Raw genomic sequence first — 19996 nt, 5'->3', positions numbered from 1 at the left:
TGTTTTTCAATGCTTGCTTTATTAGTTTATAAGATGTCATGGTTTCTGCAAAGCCATTAGTAAAATATGTATTTAGAAATAGAGGAAATAAAACATTTTATCTTAGTTAGTAGAAAACTTTAACAGAAATTAGCGCCAGCATTCTGCTCAGAAGGTCATGATGCATCATCTTCATTTTGGTTGATGAAGGCTTTACACAAGGTCTTTGCAAATTATTCCTCTCTGTGGAGAGAAACAGTTCACTTCAGCTTGGAAAGTTAAAAGTCCAACATTATAGAAATTAAGATTTTCACATATATGCTGCATTTGATTTGAAGTCACAGACTAAAATTCCTAAATGCCAAATAAGACAACACACATTAAAACTTGTTAATAGTTTAGAGGTTGGGTATGTTCCCTCAAACTGCACCTGACAATGTGTTATCAAATGAACAACATCCTTAAGATTATTGTTGACTTTGGAAAGTCTAAGAAAAGAAAACATCAATATAGAAATACAAAACCATCAAGATCAACAAGATTTCTTTGTTTATGTTTCTTTCAGCTGTAAATTTCAACTTAAACACGTGTTCTCCAGACTTACTTTTTTTAACTTCTCAAGTCTTGTTGTGAGCCAGCTGGCTTTAGGGTCCACACAGTATTTCTTGTTACTCTTGGTGACAAAGCTGTAGGGTTAAAAATACAGATAAGAGAAAAAAAATGTATATTTCATACAACCAATTTGCCCCAAGCCATGAAAACAGCATTAACTTTAAAAGCATAGTGGGACATTTTAATGTTTCTTACTTTGTTGGTGAGAGTTAGAAGAAAAGAATCGATACCTCCTTCATGTCTGTGCATTAAGTATAGTTCAAAAGCTGAGAGATGATTAGCTTAGCTTAGCATAAACAGTGGAGGTGTGGAGAAACAGCTAGCCCAACTAGCTGAATGTTGTGTTGAATGTGTTTTCTTTTTCATAAAGCCTTTCTAAAGCTGATTTTTCCAAAAAAAAAAAAAAAAAAGAAAAAAGAAATTGTAACCTGCATTGTTTACATGTGTTTACTTGCAAATAGTCTAATTCCTCACTGCCTTTGCTGGTACATTGCTCCATATTTCAGTGCATTGCCTGCATTGTGTCAAATGAGGACCTGCTCTTGAAAACATTGCTCCACAGTGCAGGACTAAAACTTATATGAACACAGTCCTGGTCCTCCTGGCTGGATAGGCTACTGAATCTCAACTACAGATAGATTATGTTCACATGGTGCATTTTCCAAGACTGTGTGATGTTGCAGAAGTAACTCTGATATCGGGAACATAAGGTAACTGGAGGTGTAATTAAAGAGGAACTGGACAGCAGAAGAGAAGATGCAATACAGTGTTGCACCACAGCACTCGGTTTGCAACATGTATCTCAAAAATATGCGCAAGATGCTGCAATATTATAGGAAATGTAAAAGCAATGTAGTTGAATGGGGCTGATTTTACACAGCTTTGTCAATTTAGGTCAACCTAAGGTTTCATTTTTTTAAAACCCATGTGAGTAGCTTTATTTATAGTCTATGAAGGCTGAATAGGGTGTATATACAGTATTGTATAGATGTCGTCCTCTTAAATTAACTAAATTAACTTTCACTGTGATTCTGAAAGTTCTTCACATTAAATCTGGTTCATCTGCTCATGATTAGCTTCGTAGGGAAAACTGATCAAACACAACACACCACAAATACAGATAGAAAATGAAGCTTGTGTGTCTTTGAATACTTTCCCTTACATGTAAGCATATACTTTACAAGGCAAGAGGTCTTTCTTCTGCACATAGCAGGTGTCGACAGTCTCCCCGATGGCGGCATTTGAGGTTGTGGTACAGCAGCGTAACGGGATGTTTCCCACGCTCGGGAGCTTACCCTTGGTACACTGACATTGCCCTAAAACACAGATCATACAGACACAGAAAAACATTAGTAAAGTAATAAAATACTGTAAATAAATTAGTGCGGCATAGACTTACAAATGCAGTTTAGCTGCATTTGTCATTTATAAGAACTCACCAATAAGCACTATGGTATGTGGGTTAAATCATCCAAAATTTACAAATTGCTAATGCATAAACCAATATGTCTAAAGGATGTTTTGTTTTCCTCAATTTAAGTGTTGAGTTCACACAGTAACCAAGAGATAAATATCTGGTTTTAGCTGTTAATGTCATTGTATCCAATTTCTTTTCATCTGATACAATTTGATGTGACTTACAGTGATAACTGATGATAAAGCCTCTCATCAGCTATTCATGTTTGACTTCAATTTGTGCCTTAAAACATGCTATTTCATGGTCAGACAGTTTATAAGCATATCTTCGGTTATCCTTCAAAAGCTACTTTACTCACTAGCAGTCAAAGCCACACTCACCTTGTCCAGGGAGAAAAAGCAGCATGATGAAACACATGCAAGTCAGTCCAAAGCCAGTAGAGAAAGCCATCCTGGGTCCAATATGGTCAACGTGTGTGTACAGTAAAGATCTGGTAATAATGAACCATGAAACTCTTATACTGTCCAGTCACAGAGCGGTTAATCTCTGACTTTCTAGACGAACATTTTTTGGTATAAAGGCAGCAAAAAGGAGGAAACACACACCCCCTCTTTGCTCATGTAGAGATAAAAGCAACACCAGGTGTCTTTGTGACTGGCTGCTCAATGTTCCTCCCTAAAACAGATTCAGTAACGGTGTGACATATTGAAATGACAGACAAAAAATGTTTATTAAAGTTCAAACCATGACCTTTATTGTCAAGCCACAAGTTGAACCACACACTTAGCTAGCTATACAAAATGAGATTTGCCTTCAACTACATAAGCATTTCTTTGTAGAAAGAGAGAATGACCTGTTCCTGTTATCCTTCTCATGCTATCTAGTATGTTTGGATGTTAGCTTAACTTAATTTAGCTTAACTTAGCTTCCACTCCACTACATTTTAGAGGGAAATATTGTACTTTCTATTCCACTACATTTATTTAACAACATTAGTTACTTTTCAGATGAAGATTTGACACAATGGATAATATAACAAGCTTTTAAAATACAACACATTGTTAAAGATGAAACCAGTGGTTTCCAACCTTTTTGGCTTTTGACGTCTTACAAAAAGCAGCGTGTAGTCGGGGTCACATTTCAGATGTCTATGAGTTGTTAACAGCTCCACCAAATAGTGATTTTTCCCTTTAAACTTCTCACGTGTTCATTTCAGTAAATGTTCAAATGATCCGATATTTCACCAAAAATCAATGATTAGAGAAAAAATCCAAAAACTCAAAACAGATTTTTGTATCAGACCTTTGTATTTTCTTCTTTTCTCTCCCATTAATCATCTCATGACACCTCAGATTTATCTGGTGACCCTTTGGAGGGGCCCGACCCTTAGGTTGGGAACCACTGGACTAAACTTGCTAACTGTATAAAAAGTACTTGAAACTAGCTCCACCTCCAGCAGCTACAACAGTAACATGCTGCTCTAACACTGATGCTTCAGTATTAATAATCTAATGATGTTATATATAATAATATATCAGTCAGAGGGAACCAAACCATTACTTTTACTGCAATACTTTAAGTACATCAAGATGATAATACTCATTTACTTTTACTTCAGTAGGATTTTTCGTGCAGGACTTTTACTTGTAATGGAGTATTTATACATTGCTGTATTGGTACTTTTTACTAAAGTAAAGGATCTGAGTACTTCTTCTTCCACTGCCTGTAACCAAGAGTTCACTACTGTATAATCCAATTTGTTTTATAGGATACATTTCAACTAGAGATATAACTGGAGTGATAAAGACTCTGATCTGAATTAAATTCAATCTGTGCATTTTCACACTCAGTTTACTCACCAATCCTCTGTGGCCCTTCAAAACTAGTCAGTAGTAGTCAAAACCACACTCACCTTGTTCAGGGAAGATCAGCAGCATGATGAAACACGAGAGACAGTCCATAGCTAACTGAGAAAGGCATCCTGGGTCCAAGTGTGTCTCTGTACAGTAGCACATCTGGTAAAAGTGAGTGATGGAGAGTCTGATTCTTATCGCTCACTCTATTGAGTCCACCACCAGAGTCACAGAGGAGGAATGTTAAAGCTCTGATCCCTAAAAGAACAAGCACACCCTCCTTCCAGAGAAAGATGAGCACCATCTGTTCTTTGACTCTTCACTCAGTGTTCAAGTTGTGACTTCAAAAAACATTTTCAAGTTTTGTAAATTCAATTATTGAAGTTTGGATGTAAAAATTCAAGTTAAGTAAAAAAAAAAAATCAAGTTGCTCAAATTATATCAGTCAAATTCAGAAACCGAAATTCATGATGAAATGAAGTGATCATGACTCATAGTGTTTGTGTACTGAACTCTTAAAGATGACCCCCAGATATGTTTTAAGACATATGGATATACTTACTTTGAATAATAATATTTTTGACTGGACTTTAAAGTATAGTGAGATGGACTTGCGGATGAACAACCTTTTAGTGAACTACTTACTGTATATAAGGACAGAGTGCAGTGGGATGTGTGCTGAGAGTGATAAGCTGCACAGAATGAAGAAAACATCTGGATTGGCTGTTGTAGTTGCAACAGATGTGAGCATACCCAATATGCGCTCCAATCAAAAGTTTAGAATAAATAAAAACAAGCTGGACCAGAGAGTGTTGAGTAATCTGATATACTTTTTGTTTATAATTTACAGAAACAACAAGCAGAGAGTTTAATGAGAGGATCAATACCTGTACAGTATATATTAAGCTACAGTCTATTCTGGCTTTTTCCAAAGGCAAAAAAAGTTTACAAGTACCTCAAAAGCTCACAAATTAACACATTGTATCTTGCTTGTAATCTGACAAAAAACAAAATGTAAAAATTACACTTTGGGTCTTACATAGGATAGCTGCTTCCAGTCTTTTGGCTAAGCTAAGCTAACCACTTCCCAGCTGTAGCCCATACTTAACATGCAGACATTAGCTAGCCTAGCTAACCCTCTCCTGGCTCTAGCTTCATATTTAGTGCACAAGAGTGCTTGGGAAACCCTGGTAGCCTGATGGTTAAGGTGCATACCACATAACGCAACATGTCCTGTCTCTCTCCACACTTTGACTGTCAAATAAAGGCAAAGTGACCCCCCCCCCCCCCCCCCCCCCCCACAAAATACATGAAAGAGCTAACCTTCTTATTTAACTCTGCAAGAAAACAAAAACATGTATTTCCCAATATCATTCTTGGCTTGGTAGGGGACACTGACACACCACAAACACAGACCATTGTGTGAGTGTACTTTTACTTACATATAAGCACGTATTTTACAATTATCAAATGTGTTTTCCTTCTATTCAAAGCAGGCACTGACAGGTTGTTTAATGGTAAAGTTTTAGGCCTTTGTACAGCAAGAGGAAATGATGTGTCCTGAACTTCATTGCCGAGGGCTGTAACATTGTGGACACACTTTAATGCAGCATACACAAAATAACAGTAAGTCAAATTTATTTGATCTATATGATACAATTTGAGATGATTTTCTTATCCTACCTAGACAAAGCTACACTCACCTTGGACAGAAAGGAAAAGTAGTATATGGTTAAACATGAGAGACTTCCAAAGCTAAGAGAGGAAGGCATCCTGTGTCCCAGTATGTGTCTCTGTACATTAGAAATCTGGTGAAAGTGAACGATGAAGAGCTGGTTCTACAGTAAAGCAGTGACTTGTGAGAAGAAAAATCATTTCTACATAGAACACACAACCCTTCTTTCTAGAGAAAGGGGAACACTGCTGTCTTTCTGAGTGGTTACTCAATGATTCTGACAACATGTTTCTTCCCTAAAGGGATTAAAAAATATGTAAGCAGATATATTGTCTTCAGTACTGGTGTGATATGTTGATGCTGCTATGAGACAAAAAAATATTTCAATCTTTCACAGATTTTCAGGGATGTTTTTGTCCCAAGCTGTCAATACAGCATATCAGTACAGCAACCACACCAATACAATGTTTTTCAATGCTTGCTTTATTAGTTTATAAGATGTCATGATTTCTGCAAAGCCATTAGTAAAATATGTATTTAGAAATAGAGGAAATAAAACATTTTATCTTAGTTAGTAGAAAACTTTAACAGAAATTAGCGCCAGCATTCTGCTCAGAAGGTCATGATGCATCATCTTCATTTTGGTTGATGAAGGCTTTTCACAGGGGTTTACAAATTATTCCTCTCTGTGGAGAGAAACAGTTCACTTCAGCTTGGAAAGTTAAAAGTCCAACATTATAGAAATTAAGATTTTCACATATATGCTACATTTGATTTGAAGTCACAGACTAAAATTCCTAAATGCCAAATAAGACGACACACATTAAAACTTGTTAATAGTTTAGAGGTTGGGTATGATCCCTCAAACTGCACCTGACAATGTGTTATCAAATGAACAACATCCTTAAGATTATTGTTGACTTTGGAAAGTCTAAGAAAAGAAAACATCAATATAGAAATACAAAATGTGGTGAATTGGGATATTAGGAGGGAACATAGAACTTCATCAAGATCAACAAGATTTCCTTGTTTATGTTTCTTTCAGCTGTAAATTTCAACTTAAACACGTGTTCTCCAGACTTACTTTTTTTAACTTCTCAAGTCTTGTTGTGAGCCAGCTGGCTCTTGGGTCCACACAGTATTTCTTGTTACTCCTGGTGACAAAGCTGTAGAGTTAAAAATACAGTTAAGAGAAAAAAATGTATATTTCATACAACCAATTTGCCCCAAGCCATGAAAACAGTATTAGCTTTAAAAGCATAGTATGACTATGACTATGATTATGATTTTAATGTTTCTTACTTTGTTGCTGAGAGTTAGAAGAAATGAATCAATACCACTTTCATGTCTGTGCATTAAGTATAGTTCAAAAGCTGAGATATGATTAGCTTAGCTTAGCATAAACACTGGAGGTGTGGAGAAACAGCTAGCCCAACTAGCTGAATGTTGTGTTGAATGTATTTTCTCTCTCATAAAGCATTTCCAAAGCTGAGTTTTCTAAAAAAAAAAAAAAAAAAGGAAAAAAGAAATTGTAACCTGCATTGTTTACATGTGTTTACTTGCAAATAGTCTAATTCCTCCACATGTAGATCAGTGAAATAGCATGCAACCAACGAGAGGATTGTGCATTGTGTCAAATGAGGGACCTGCACTTGAAAACATTGCTCCACAGTGCAGAACTAAAACTTACTGTACTAAACCACTGAATCTCAACTATAGATTGATTATGTTCACATGGTGCATTTTCCAAGACTGTGTGATGTTGCAGAAGTAACTTTAATATTGGGAACATAAGGTAACTGGAGGTGTAATTAAAGGGGAACTGGACAGTAGAAGAGAAGATGCAATACAGTGTTGCACCACAGCACTAGGTTTGCAACATGTACCTCAAAAATATGTGCAAGATGCTGCAATATTATAGGAAATGTAAAAGCAATGTAGTTGAATGGGGCTGATTTTACACAGCTAGGTCAAATTAGGTCAACCTAAGGTTTCATTTTTTTAAAACTCATGTGAGTAGCTTTGTTTACAGTCTATGAAGGCTGAGTAGCGTGTATATACAGTATTGTATAGATGTCGTTCTCTTTACTAACTAAATTAACGCTCACAGTGATTCCTAAGAGTGATTCCAAGAAGTTCTTCACATTAAATCTGGTTCGTCTGCTCATGATAAGCTTTGTAGGGAAAACTGATCAAACACAACGCACCACAAATACAGATAGAAAATGAAGCTTGTGTGTCATTGAATACTCTCCCTTACATGTAAGCATGTATTTTACAAGACCGGATGTCTTTCTTCTGTTCATAGCAGGCGTCAACAGTCTCCCCGATGGTGGCATTTGAGGTTTTTGTACAGCAGGCAATCGGGATGTTTCCCACTTTTGGGGGCTTACTCGTGGTACACTGACATTGCCCTACAATGCAGCACATACAGACACAGAAAAACATTAGTAAAGTAATAAAATATTGTAAATAAATTAGTGCTGCATAGACTTACAAATGCCATTTAGCTGCATTTGTCATTTATAAGAACTCACCAATAAGCACTATGGTATGTGGGTTAAATCATCCAAAACTTACAAATTGCTAATGCATAAACCAATATGTCTAAAGGATGTTTTGTTTTCCTCAGTTTAATTGTTGAGTTCACACAGTAACCAAGAGATAAATATCTGGTTTTAGCTGTTAATGTCATTGTATCCAATTTCTTTTCATCTGATACAATTTGATGTGATTTACAGTGATAACTAATAATAAAGCCTCTCATCAGCTATTCATGTTTGACTTCAATTTGTGCCTTAAAACATGTTATTTCATCGTCAGACAGTTTATAAGCATATCTTCGGTTATCCTTCAAAAGCTACTTTATTCACTAGCTGTCAAAGCCACACTCACCTTGTCCAGGGAGAAAAAGCAGCATGATGAAACACATGCAAGTCAGTCCAAAGCCAGTAGAGAAAGCCATCCTGGGTCCAATATGGTCAACGTGTGTGTACAGTAAAGATCTGGTAATAATGAACCATGAAACTCTTATACTGTCCAGTCACAGAGTGGTTTATCTCTGACTCTCTAGACGAACATTTTTTGGTATAAATGTAGCAAAAAGGAGGAAACACACACCCCCTCATTGCTCATGTAGAGATAAAAGCAACACCAGGTGTTGTGACTGGCTGCTCAATGTTCCTCCCTAAAACAGATTCAGTAACGGTGTGACATATTGAAATTTAATTTAAATTAATTTAATTTAAACATAAATATTAACATTTGATGTACTGCACCAGAGTTAGCTTAATTTAACTTAACTTAATTTAGCTTAACTTAGCTTCCACTCCACTACATTTTAGAGGGAAATATTGTACTTTCTACTCCACTACATTTATTTAATAACTTTAGTTACTTTTCAGATGAAGATTTGACACAATGGATAATATAACAAGCTTTTAAAATAAAACACATTGTTAAAGATGAAACCAGTGGTTTCAAACCTTTTTGGCTTTTGACGTCTTACAAAAAGCAGTGTGTAGTCGGGGTCACATTTCAGATGTGTATGAGTTGTTAACAGCTCCACCAAATAGTGATTTTTCCCTTTAAACTTCTCACGTGTTCATTTCAGTAAATGTTCAAATGATCCGATATTTCAACAAAAATCAACGATTAGAGAAAAAATCCAAAAACTCAAAACAGATTTTTGTATCAGACCTTTGTATTTTCTTCTTTTCTCTCCCATTAATCATCTCATGACACCTCAGATTTATCTGGTGACCCTTTGGAGGGGCCCGACCCTTAGGTTGGGAACCACTGGACTAAACTAGCTAACTGTATAAAAAGTACTTGAAACTAGCTCCACCTCCAGCAGCTACAACAGTAACATGCTGCTTACACACTGATGCTTCAGTATTAATAATCTAATGATGTTATATATAATAATATATCAGTCAGAGGGAACCAAACCACTACTGCAATACTTTAACTACATCAAGATGATAATACTCATTTACTTTTACTTCAGTAGGATTTTTCGTGCAGGACTTTTACTTGTAATGGAGTATTTATACATTACTGTATTGGTACTTTTACTAAAGTAAAGGATCTGAGTACTTCTTCTTCCACTGCCTGTAACCAAGAGTTCACTACTGTATAATCCAATTTGTTTTATAGGATACATTTCATCTAGAGATATAACTGGAGTGATAAAGACTCTGATCTGAATTAAATTCAATCTGTGCGTTTTCACACTCAGTTTAGTCACCAATCCTCAGTAGCCCTTCAAAACTAGTCAGTAGTAGTCAAAACCACACTCACCTTGTTCAGGGAAGATCAGCAGCATGATGAAACACATGAGAGACAGTTCATAGCTAACTGAGAAAGGCATCCTGGGTCCAAGTGTGTCTCTGTACAGTAGCACATCTGGTAAAAGTGAGTGATGGAGAGTCTGATTCTTATCACTCACTCTATTGAGTCCACCACCAGAGTCACAGAGGAGGAATGTTAAAGCTCTGATCCCTAAAAGAACAAGCACACCCTCCTTCCAGAGAAAGATGAGCACCATCTGTTCTTTGACTCTTCACTCAGTGTTCAAGTTGTGACTTCAAAAAACATTTTCAAGTTTTGTAAATTCAATTATTGAAGTTTGGATGTAAAAATTCAAGTTAAGTAAAAAAAAAAAAAAAAATCAAGTTGCTCAATTATATCAGTCAAATTCAGAAACCGAAGTTCAAGATGAAATGAAGTGATCATGAATCATAGTGTTTGTGTACTGAACTCTTAAAGATGACCCCCAGATATGTTTTAAGACATATGGATATACTTACTTTGAATAATAATATTTTTGACTGGACTTTAAAGTATAGTGAGATGGACTTGCGGATGAACAACCTTTTAGTGAACTACTTACTGTATATAAAGACAGAGTGCAGTGGGATGTGTGCTGAGAGTGATAAGCTGCACAGAATGAAGAAAACATCTGGATTGGCCGTTGTAGTTGCAACAGATGTGAACATACCCAATATGCGCTCCAATCAAAAGTTTAGAATAAATAAAAACAAGCTGGACCAGAGAGTGTTGAGTAATCTGATATACTTTTTGTTTATAATTTACAGAAACAACAAGCAGAGAGTTTAATGAGAGGATCAATACCTGTACAGTATATATTAAGCTACAGTCTAGTCTGGCTTTTTCCAAAGGCAAAAAAAAGTCTACAAGTACCTTGAAAGCTCACAAATTAACACATTGTATCTTGCTTGTAATCTGACAAAAAACAAAATGTAAAAATTACACTTTGGGTCTTACATAGGATAGCTGCTTCCAGTCTTTTGGCTAAGCTAAGCTAACCACCTCCCAGCTGTAGCCCATGCTTAACATGCAGACATTAGCTAGCCAGGCTAACCCCCCCCCCAAATACATGAAAGAGCTAACCTTCTTATTTAACTCTGCAAGAAAACAAAAACATGTATTTCCCAATATCATTCTTGGTCTGCCCACTCATTATTGGCTTGGTAGGGGACACTGACACACCACAAACACAGACCATTGTGTGAGTGTACTTTTACTTACATATAAGCACGTATTTTACAATCATCAAATGTGTTTTCCTTCTGTTCAAGGCAGGCATTGACAGGTTGTTTAATGGTGGCGTTTTAGGCCTTCGTACAGCAAGAGGGAATGATGTGTCCTGAACTTCATTGCCGAGGGCTGTAACATTGTGGACACACTTTAATGCAGCATACACAAAATAACAGTAAATCAAATTTATTTGATCTATATGATACAATTTGAGATGATTTTCTTATCCTACCTAGACAAAGCTACACTCACCTTGGACAGAAAGGAAAAGCAGTATATGGTTAAACATGAGAGACTTCCAAAGCTAATTGGAAGGCATCCTGTGTCCCAGTATGTGTCTCTGTACATTAGAAATCTGGTGAAAGTGAACGATGAAGAGCTGGTTCAACAGTAAAGCAGTGACTTGTGAGAAGAAAAATCATTGCTACATAGAACACACAACCCTTCTTTCTAGAGAAAGGGGAACACTGCTGTCTTTCTGAGTGGTTACTCAATGATTCTGACAACATGTTTTCTTGCCTAAAGGGAATAAAAAAAATATGTAAGCAGATATATTGTCTTCAGTACTGGTGTGATATGTTGATGCTGCTATGAGACAAAAAATATTTCCATGTTAAAACCACAAATGTGGAAGGAAAAAATGCGTAACAATGAAATGTACCAGTTGCATTGAAATATTGAAACACCACTGTATTTATTGCAATAAAATTTCATTATTAACTATTTTGACACCATCAGTCTGAATTTACGTGGTTTGAACTCCCCTCTTTGAAATTTCCAGTGGAATCTTTCAAGTTGAGGAATTTCAAAAAAACCTTAATTTGCCCCAATTAAAGTTTAGATCTACAAAAAATCAAGTTGCTCATGTTGAATGTTGGATAGGTCAAATTCAAGATGAAAAATTCAAAGAAAGTCAGAATACCAGTAAAACTCACAGTGAATATAACATTATGAGTCATATACTGCTTTTGCTTCAGTAACGGTGTGACATATTGAAATGACAGACAAAAAATGTTTATTAAAGTTCAAACCAAGACCTTTATTGTCAAGCCGCAAGTTGAACCACACACTTAGCTAGCTATACAAAATGAGATTTGCCTTCAACTACATAAGCATTTCTTTGTAGCAAGAGAGAATGACCTTTTCCTGTTATCCTTCACATGCTATCTAGTATGTTTGGATGTGTGGAAATATTCGCACCTTTCCAAAAGTCCTCTGCAGGCATCTGTTTGATTTGTCTTTGGATTGATTGAAATGTATTTATGGGGACCATGTACAGTTTTAAACATAAACATTAACATTTGATGTACTGCACCACAGTTAGCTCAATTTAACTTAGCTTAATTTAGCTTCCACTCCACTACATTTTAGAGGGAAATATTGTACTTTCTACTCCACTACATTTATTTGACAGCTTTAGTTACTTTTCAGATGAAGATTTGACACAACGGATAATATAACAAGCTTTTAAAATAAAACACATTGTTAAAGATGAAACCAGTGGTTTCCAACCTTTTCGGCTTTTGACGTCTTTCAAAAAGCAGTGTGTAGTCGGGGTCACATTTCAGATGTCTATGAGTTGTTAACAGCTCCACCAAATGGTGATTTTTCCCTCTAAACTTCTCACATAGTTTCATTTCAGTAAATGTTCAAATGATCCGATATTTCAACAAAAATCAACGATTAGAGAAAAAATCCAAAAACTCAAAACAGATTTTTGTATCAGACCTTTGTATTTTCTTCTTTTCTCTCCCATTAATCATCTCATGACACCTCAGATCTATCTGGTGACCCTTTGGAGGGGCCCAACCCTTAGGTTGGGAACCACTGGACTAAACTAGCTAACTGTATATAAAGTAATTCAAACTAGCTCCACCTCCAGCAGCTACAACAGTAACATGCTGCTTACACACTGATGCTTCAGTATTAATAATCTAATGATGTTATATATAATAATATTTCAGTCAGAGGGACCAAACCACTACTGCAATACTTTAAGTACATCAAGATGATAATACTCATTTACTTTTACTTCAGTAGGATTTTTCGTGCAGGACTTTTACTTGTAATGGAGTATTTATACATTGCTGTATTGGTACTTTTACGAAAGTAGAGGATCTGAATAATTCAGAAACCGAAATTCAAGATGAAAACTAGGACACGCTCAGAGGACTCACCATGAAAATGAAGTGATCATGATTCATAGTGTTTGTGTATTGAACTCTTAAAGATGACCTCCAGATATGTTTTAAGACATATGGATATACTTACTTTGAATAATAACTTGTGGCCCACAAAAAAGTTTAATTACCTTGTTTAAAATTCTTAAAATCACTTGGAAGTTCAATTACAAGTAAACTGCATATTAGACCAAAGTTGGCTAGTCGTGATGTCACAAATCATAGGTACACACCGTAAACTGAGATTTAAGTGAATACAGAGAAACTTTGGCAGATGAATGTGAAAACAGCCGGCTAGTGCCAAGCTCTATATATACATCATTCTGCAGGTAAAACACATAACCCCAACCCAGTGGACAAGAAGAAAAACATATTTTTAACTGGACTTTAAAGTATAGTGAGATGGACTTGAGGATGAACAAACTTTTACTGTATATTACTAGTTACTACTACTACTACTTACTGTATATAAGGACAGAGTGCAGAGGGATGTGTGCTGAGAGTGATAAGCTGCACAGAATGAAGAAAACATCTGGATTAGCCGCTGTAGGTGCAACAGATGTGAGCATACCCAATATGCGCTCCAATCAAAAGTTTAGAATAAATAAAAACAAGCTGGACCAGAGAGTGTTGAGTAATCTGATATACTTTTTGTTCAGAAACAACTTGAATTGTATAATATGTTCATAAGGGTCATATGTTTGTTTTCGCTCATATTTGTTCAGCTTTATTGTTCTTGGTCATGATATAAGCTGATATAAACTGTAAACAAAGGACCAAAAAATGAAATGAAATCTTTATTAATTTAGAAAGCAAAAGATTCCTACAAAGACATTGTTAAAATCTTTAAATATATTTTAAATCAAGGAAAATTAATAATTTGATCCAAATTAGTAGAAAAATGAAACAGAAAATGGTATCAGTGTAAAGACTTCTGTGTAGGGAGTCACAATGCATCATCTTGGTTGTGACTGTCGAAGGAGTGCTTGAGAAACCCTTGTAGCCTAATGGTTAAGGTGCACACCACATGATGCAACATGTCCTGTCTCTCTCTAAACTTTAACTGTCAAATAAAGGCAAAGTGACCCCACCCAAAAAATACATGAGAGGAGAGGAAGGCATCCTGTGTCCCAGTTTGTGTCTCTGTACAGTAGAAATCTGGTGAAAGTGAACGATGAAGAGCTGGTTCTACAGTAAAGCAGTGACTTGTGAGGAGAAAAATCATTGCTACATAGAACACACAACCCTTCTTTCTAGAGAAAGGGGAACACTGCTGTCTTTCTGAGTGGTTACTCAATGATTCTGACATGTTTCTTTCCTAAAGGGATTAAAAAATATGTAAACAGATATATTGTCTTCGGTACTGGTGTGATGTGTTGATGCTGCTATGAAACAGAAAATATTTCAATCTTTCACAGATTTTCAGGGATGTTTTTGTCCCAAGCTGTCAATACAGCATATCAGTACAGCAACCACACCAATACAATGTTTTTCAATGCTTGCTTTATTAGTTTATAAGATGTCATGATTTCTGCAAAGCCATTAGTAAAATATGTATTTAGAAATAGAAGAAATAAAACATTTTATCTTAGTTAGTAGAAAACTTTAACAGAAATTAGCACCAGCATTTTGCTCAGAAGGTCATGATGCATCATCTTCATTTTGGTTGATGAAGGCTTTTCACAAGGTCTTTACAAGTTATTCCTCTCTGTGGAGAGAAACAGTTCACTTCAGCTTGGAAAGTTAAAAGTCCAACATTATAGAAATTAAGATTGTCACATATATGCTGCATTTGATTTGAAGTCACAGACTAAAATTCCTAAATGCCAAATAAGACGACACACATTAAAACTTGTTAATAGTTTAGAGGTTGGGTATGTTCCCTCAAACTGCACCTGACAATGTGTTATCAAATGAACAACATCCTTAAGATTATTGTTGACTTTGGAAAGTCTAAGAAAAGAAAACATCAATATAGAAATACAAAACCATCAAGATCAACAAGATTTCCTTGTTTACGTTTCTTTCAGTTGTAAATTTCAACTTAAACACGTGTTCTCCAGACTTACTTTTTTTAACTTCTCAAGTCTTGTTGTGAGCCAGCTGGCTTTAGGGTCCACACAGTATTTCTTGTTACTCTTGGTGACAAAGCTGTAGAGTTAAAAATACAGATAAGAGAAAAAAATGTATATTTCATACAACCAATTTGCCCCAAGCCATGAAAACAGCATTAGCTTTAAAAGCATAGTATGACATTTTAATGTTTCCTACTTTGTTGCTGAGAGTTAGAAGAAATGAATCAATACCACTTTCATGTCTCTGCATTAAGTATAGTTCAAAAGATGAGATATGATTAGCTTAGCTTAGCGTAAACAGTGGAGGTGTGGAGAAACAGCTAGCCCAACTAGCTGAATGTTGTGTTGAATGTATTTTCTCTCTCATAAAGCATTTCCAAAGCTGAGTTTTCTAAAAAAAAAAAAAAAAAAAAAAAAAGTAACCTGCATTGTTTACATGTGTTTACTTGTAAGCAGTCTTATTCCTCCACATGTAGATCAGTGAAATAGCATGCAACCAATGAGAGGATTGTGCATTGTGTCAAATGAGGGACCTGCACTTGAAAACATTGCTCCACAGTGCAGAACTAAAACTTACTGTACTAAACCACTGAATCTCAACTATAGATTGATTATGTTCACATGGTGCATTTTCCAAGACTGTGTGATGTTGCAGAAGTAACTCTGATATCGGGAACATAAGGTAACTGGAGGTGTAATTAAAGGGGAACTGGACAGTAGAAGAGAAGATGCAATACAGTGTTGCACCACAGCACTCGGTTTGCAACATGTACCTCAAAAATATGTGCAAGATGCTGCAATATTACAGGAAATGTAAAAGCAATGTAGTTGAATGGGGCTGATTTTACACAGCTTGGTCAAATTAGGTCAACCTAAGGTTTCATTTTTTTAAAACTCATGTGAGTAGCTTTGTTTACAGTCTATGAAGGCTGAGTAGCGTGTATATACAGTATTGTATAGATGTTGTCCTCTTAAATTTACTAAATTAACGCTCACAGTGATTCCTAAGAGTGATTCCAAGAAGTTCTTCACATTAAATCTGGTTCGTCTGCTCATGATAAGCTTTGTAGGGAAAACTGATCAAACACAACGCACCACAAATACAGATAGAAAATGAAGCTTGTGTGTCATTGAATACTCTCCCTTACATGTAAGCATGTATTTTACAAGGCCGGATGTCTTTCTTCTGTTCATAGCAGGCATCGACAGGTTCACTGATGGTGGCATTTGAGGTTTCAGTACAGCAGGGAATCGAGATGTTTCCCACTTTTGGGGGCTTACTCATGGTACACTGACATTGCCCTACAATGCAGCACATACAGACACAGAAAAACATTAGTAAAGTAATAAAATACTGTAAATAAATTAGTGCTGCATAGACTTACAAATGCCATTTAGCTGCATTTGTCATTTATAAGAACTCACCAATAAGCACTATGGTATGTGGGTTAAATCATCCAAAATTTACAAATTGCTAATGCATAAACCAATATGTCTAAAGGATGTTTTGTTTTCCTCAATTTAAGTGTTGAGTTCACACAGTAACCAAGAGATAAATATCTGGTTTTAGCTGTTAATGTCATTGTATCCAATTTCTTTTCATCTGATACAATTTGATGTGACTTACAGTGATAACTGATGATAAAGCCTCTCATCAGCTATTCATGTTTGACTTCAATTTGTGCCTTAAAACATGCTATTTCATGGTCAGACAGTTTATAAGCATATCTTCGGTTATCCTTCAAAAGCTACTTTATTCACTAGCAGTCAAAGCCACACTCACCTTGTCCAGGGAGAAAAAGCAGCATGATGAAACACATGCAAGTCAGTCCAAAGCCAGTAGAGAAAGCCATCCTGGGTCCAATATGGTCAACGTGTGTGTACAGTAAAGATCTGGTAATAATGAACCATGAAACTCTTATACTGTCCAGTCACAGAGCGGTTAATCTCTGACTTTCTAGACGAACATTTTTTGGTATAAAGGCAGCAAAAAGGAGGAAACACACACCCCCTCTTTGCTCATGTAGAGATAAAAGCAACACCAGGTGTCTTTGTGACTGGCTGCTCAATGTTCCTCCCTAAAACAGATTCAGTAACGGTGTGACATATTGAAATGACAGACAAAAAATGTTTATTAAAGTTCAAACCATGACCTTTATTGTCAAGCCGCAAGTTGAACCACACACTTAGCTAGCTATACAAAATGAGATTTGCCTTCAACTACATAAGCATTTCTTTGTAGAAAGAGAGAATGACCTGTTCCTGTTATCCTTCTCATGCTATCTAGTATGTTTGGATGTTAGCTTAACTTAATTTAGCTTAACTTAGCTTCCACTCCACTACATTTTAGAGGGAAATATTGTACTTTCTATTCCACTACATTTATTTAACAACTTTAGTTACTTTTCAGATGAAGATTTGACACAATGGATAATATGACAAGCTTTTAAAATACAACACATTGTTAAAGATGAAACCAGTGGTTTCCAACCTTTTTGGCTTTTGACGTCTTACAAAAAGCAGCGTGTAGTCGGGGTCACATTTCAGATGTCTATGAGTTGTTAACAGCTCCACCAAATAGTGATTCTTCCCTTTAAACTTCTCACATGTTCATTTCAGTAAATGTTCAAATGATCCGATATTTCACCAAAAATCAATGATTAGAGAAAAAATCCAAAAACTCAAAACAGATTTTTGTATCAGACCTTTGTATTTTCTTCTTTTCTCTCCCATTAATCATCTCATGACACCTCAGATTTATCTGGTGACCCTTTGGAGGGGCCTGACCCTTAGGTTGGGAACCACTGGACTAAACTAGCTAACTGTATAAAAAGTACTTGAAACTAGCTCCACCTCCAGCAGCTACAACAGTAACATGCTGCTTACACACTGATGCTTCAGTATTAATAATCTAATGATGTTATATATAATAATATATCAGTCAGGGGAACCAAACCATTACTTTTACTGCAATACTTTAAGTACATCAAGATGATAATACTCATTTACTTTTACTTCAGTAGGATTTTTCGTGCAGGACTTTTACTTGTAATGGAGTATTTATACATTGCTGTATTGGTACTTTTACTAAAGTAAAGGATCTGAGTACTTCTTCTTCCACTGCCTGTAACCAAAAGTTCACTACTGTATAATCCAATTTGTTTTATAGGATACATTTCAACTAGAGATATAACTGGAGTGATAAAGACTCTGATCTGAATTAAATTCAATCTGTGCATTTTCACACTCAGTTTAGTCACCAATCCTCAGTAGCCCTTCAAAACTAGTCAGTAGTAGTCAAAACCACACTCACCTTGTTCAGGGAAGATAAGCAGCATGATGAAACACGAGAGACAGTCCATAGCTAACTGAGAAAGGCATCCTGGGTCCAAGTGTGTCTCTGTACAGTAGCACATCTGGTAAAAGTGAGTGATGGAGAGTCTGATTCTTATCACTCACTCTATCGAGTCCACCACCAGAGTCACAGAGGAGGAATGTTAAAGCTCTGATCCCTAAAAGAACAAGCACATCCTCCTTCCAGAGAAAGATGAGCACCATCTGTTCTTTGACTCTTCACTCAGTGTTCAAGTTGTGACTTCAAAAAACATTTTCAAGTTTTGCAAATTCAATTATTGAAGTTTGGATGTAAAAATTCAAGTTAAGTAAAAAAAAAAATAAAAATCAAGTTGCTCAATTATATCAGTCAAATTCAGAAACCGAAATTCATGATGAAATGAAGTGATCATGACTCATAGTGTTTGTGTATTGAACTCTTAAAGATGACCCCCAGATATGTTTTAAGACATATGGATATACTTACTTTGAATAATAATATTTTTGACTGGACTTTAAAGTATAGTGAGATGGACTTGCGGATGAACAACCTTTTAGTGAACTACTTACTGTATATAAGGACAGAGTGCAGTGGGATGTGTGCTGAGAGTGATAAGCTGCACAGAATGAAGAAAACATCTTGATTGGCCGTTGTAGTTGCAACAGATGTGAGCATACCCAATATGCGCTCCAATCAAAAGTTTAGAATAAATAAAAACAAGCTGGACCAGAGAGTGTTGAGTAATCTGATATACTTTTTGTTTAGAATTTACAGAAACAACAAGCAGAGAGTTTAATGAGAAGATCAATACCTGTACAGTATATATTAAGCTACAGTCTATTCTGGCTTTTTCCAAAGGCAAAAAAAAGTCTACAAGTACCTTGAAAGCTCACAAATTAACACATTGTATCTTGCTTGTAATCTGACAAAAAACAAAATGTAAAAATTACACTTTGGGTCTTCCATAGGATAGCTGCTTCCAGTCTTTTGGCTAAGCTAAGCTAACCACCTCCCAGCTGTAGCCCATGCTTAACATGCAGACATTAGCTAGCCTAGCTAACCCTCTCCTGGCTCTAGCCTCATATTTAGTGCACAAGAGTGCTTGGGAAACCCTGGTAGCCTAATGGTTAAGGTGCGTACCACATAACGCAACATGTCCTGTCTCTCTCCACACTTTGACTGTCAAATAAAGGCAAAGTGACGACCCCCCCCCCCCCCCCCAAAATACATGAAAGAGCTAACCTTCTTATTTAACTCTGCAAGAAAACAAAAACATGTATTTCCCAATATCATTCTTGGTCTGCCCACT

General features: G+C 36.0%; 3 protein-coding genes across 4 annotated transcripts; all 3 read right to left on the bottom strand.

The window, feature by feature from the left end:
• Positions 1–2631, bottom strand: LOC137172517 (eotaxin-like). The gene is made up of 4 exons (XM_067577002.1): positions 2389–2631; positions 1754–1907; positions 584–665; positions 1–222 (listed from the first exon to the last, which is right to left on the bottom strand). The coding sequence occupies exons 1-4, from the start codon at positions 2456–2458 to the stop codon at positions 193–195; spliced, it is 336 nt and encodes a 111-aa protein (XP_067433103.1). The 5' UTR covers positions 2459–2631; the 3' UTR covers positions 1–192.
• A 3370-nt stretch (positions 2632–6001) lies between these two features.
• LOC137172519 (eotaxin-like) lies at positions 6002–8620 on the bottom strand. 2 transcript variants are annotated; one of them, XR_010924995.1, is made up of 4 exons: positions 8432–8620; positions 7797–7950; positions 6617–6702; positions 6002–6220 (listed from the first exon to the last, which is right to left on the bottom strand). XR_010924995.1 is itself a non-coding variant. In XM_067577004.1 (4 exons), the coding sequence occupies exons 1-4, from the start codon at positions 8499–8501 to the stop codon at positions 6196–6198; spliced, it is 333 nt and encodes a 110-aa protein (XP_067433105.1). In that variant the 5' UTR covers positions 8502–8620; the 3' UTR covers positions 6002–6195. The 2 variants fall into 2 exon arrangements, 1 of the variants encoding a protein (XP_067433105.1); XM_067577004.1 differs by having other exon boundaries at positions 6002–6222; positions 6621–6702.
• A 6144-nt stretch (positions 8621–14764) lies between these two features.
• Positions 14765–17389, bottom strand: LOC137172515 (eotaxin-like). The gene is made up of 4 exons (XM_067576999.1): positions 17137–17389; positions 16502–16655; positions 15348–15429; positions 14765–14986 (listed from the first exon to the last, which is right to left on the bottom strand). The coding sequence occupies exons 1-4, from the start codon at positions 17204–17206 to the stop codon at positions 14936–14938; spliced, it is 357 nt and encodes a 118-aa protein (XP_067433100.1). The 5' UTR covers positions 17207–17389; the 3' UTR covers positions 14765–14935.
• Between the last annotated feature and the right edge of the window lie 2607 nt (positions 17390–19996).

Source organism: Thunnus thynnus, chromosome 20 (genome assembly GCF_963924715.1).
Source record: "Thunnus thynnus chromosome 20, fThuThy2.1, whole genome shotgun sequence".
In the NCBI taxonomy this organism is placed as follows: Eukaryota; Metazoa; Chordata; class Actinopteri; order Scombriformes; family Scombridae; genus Thunnus; species Thunnus thynnus.
The sequence above is the reverse complement of the archived record's forward strand: the minus strand, read 5'-3'. Positions and strand labels throughout refer to the sequence as shown.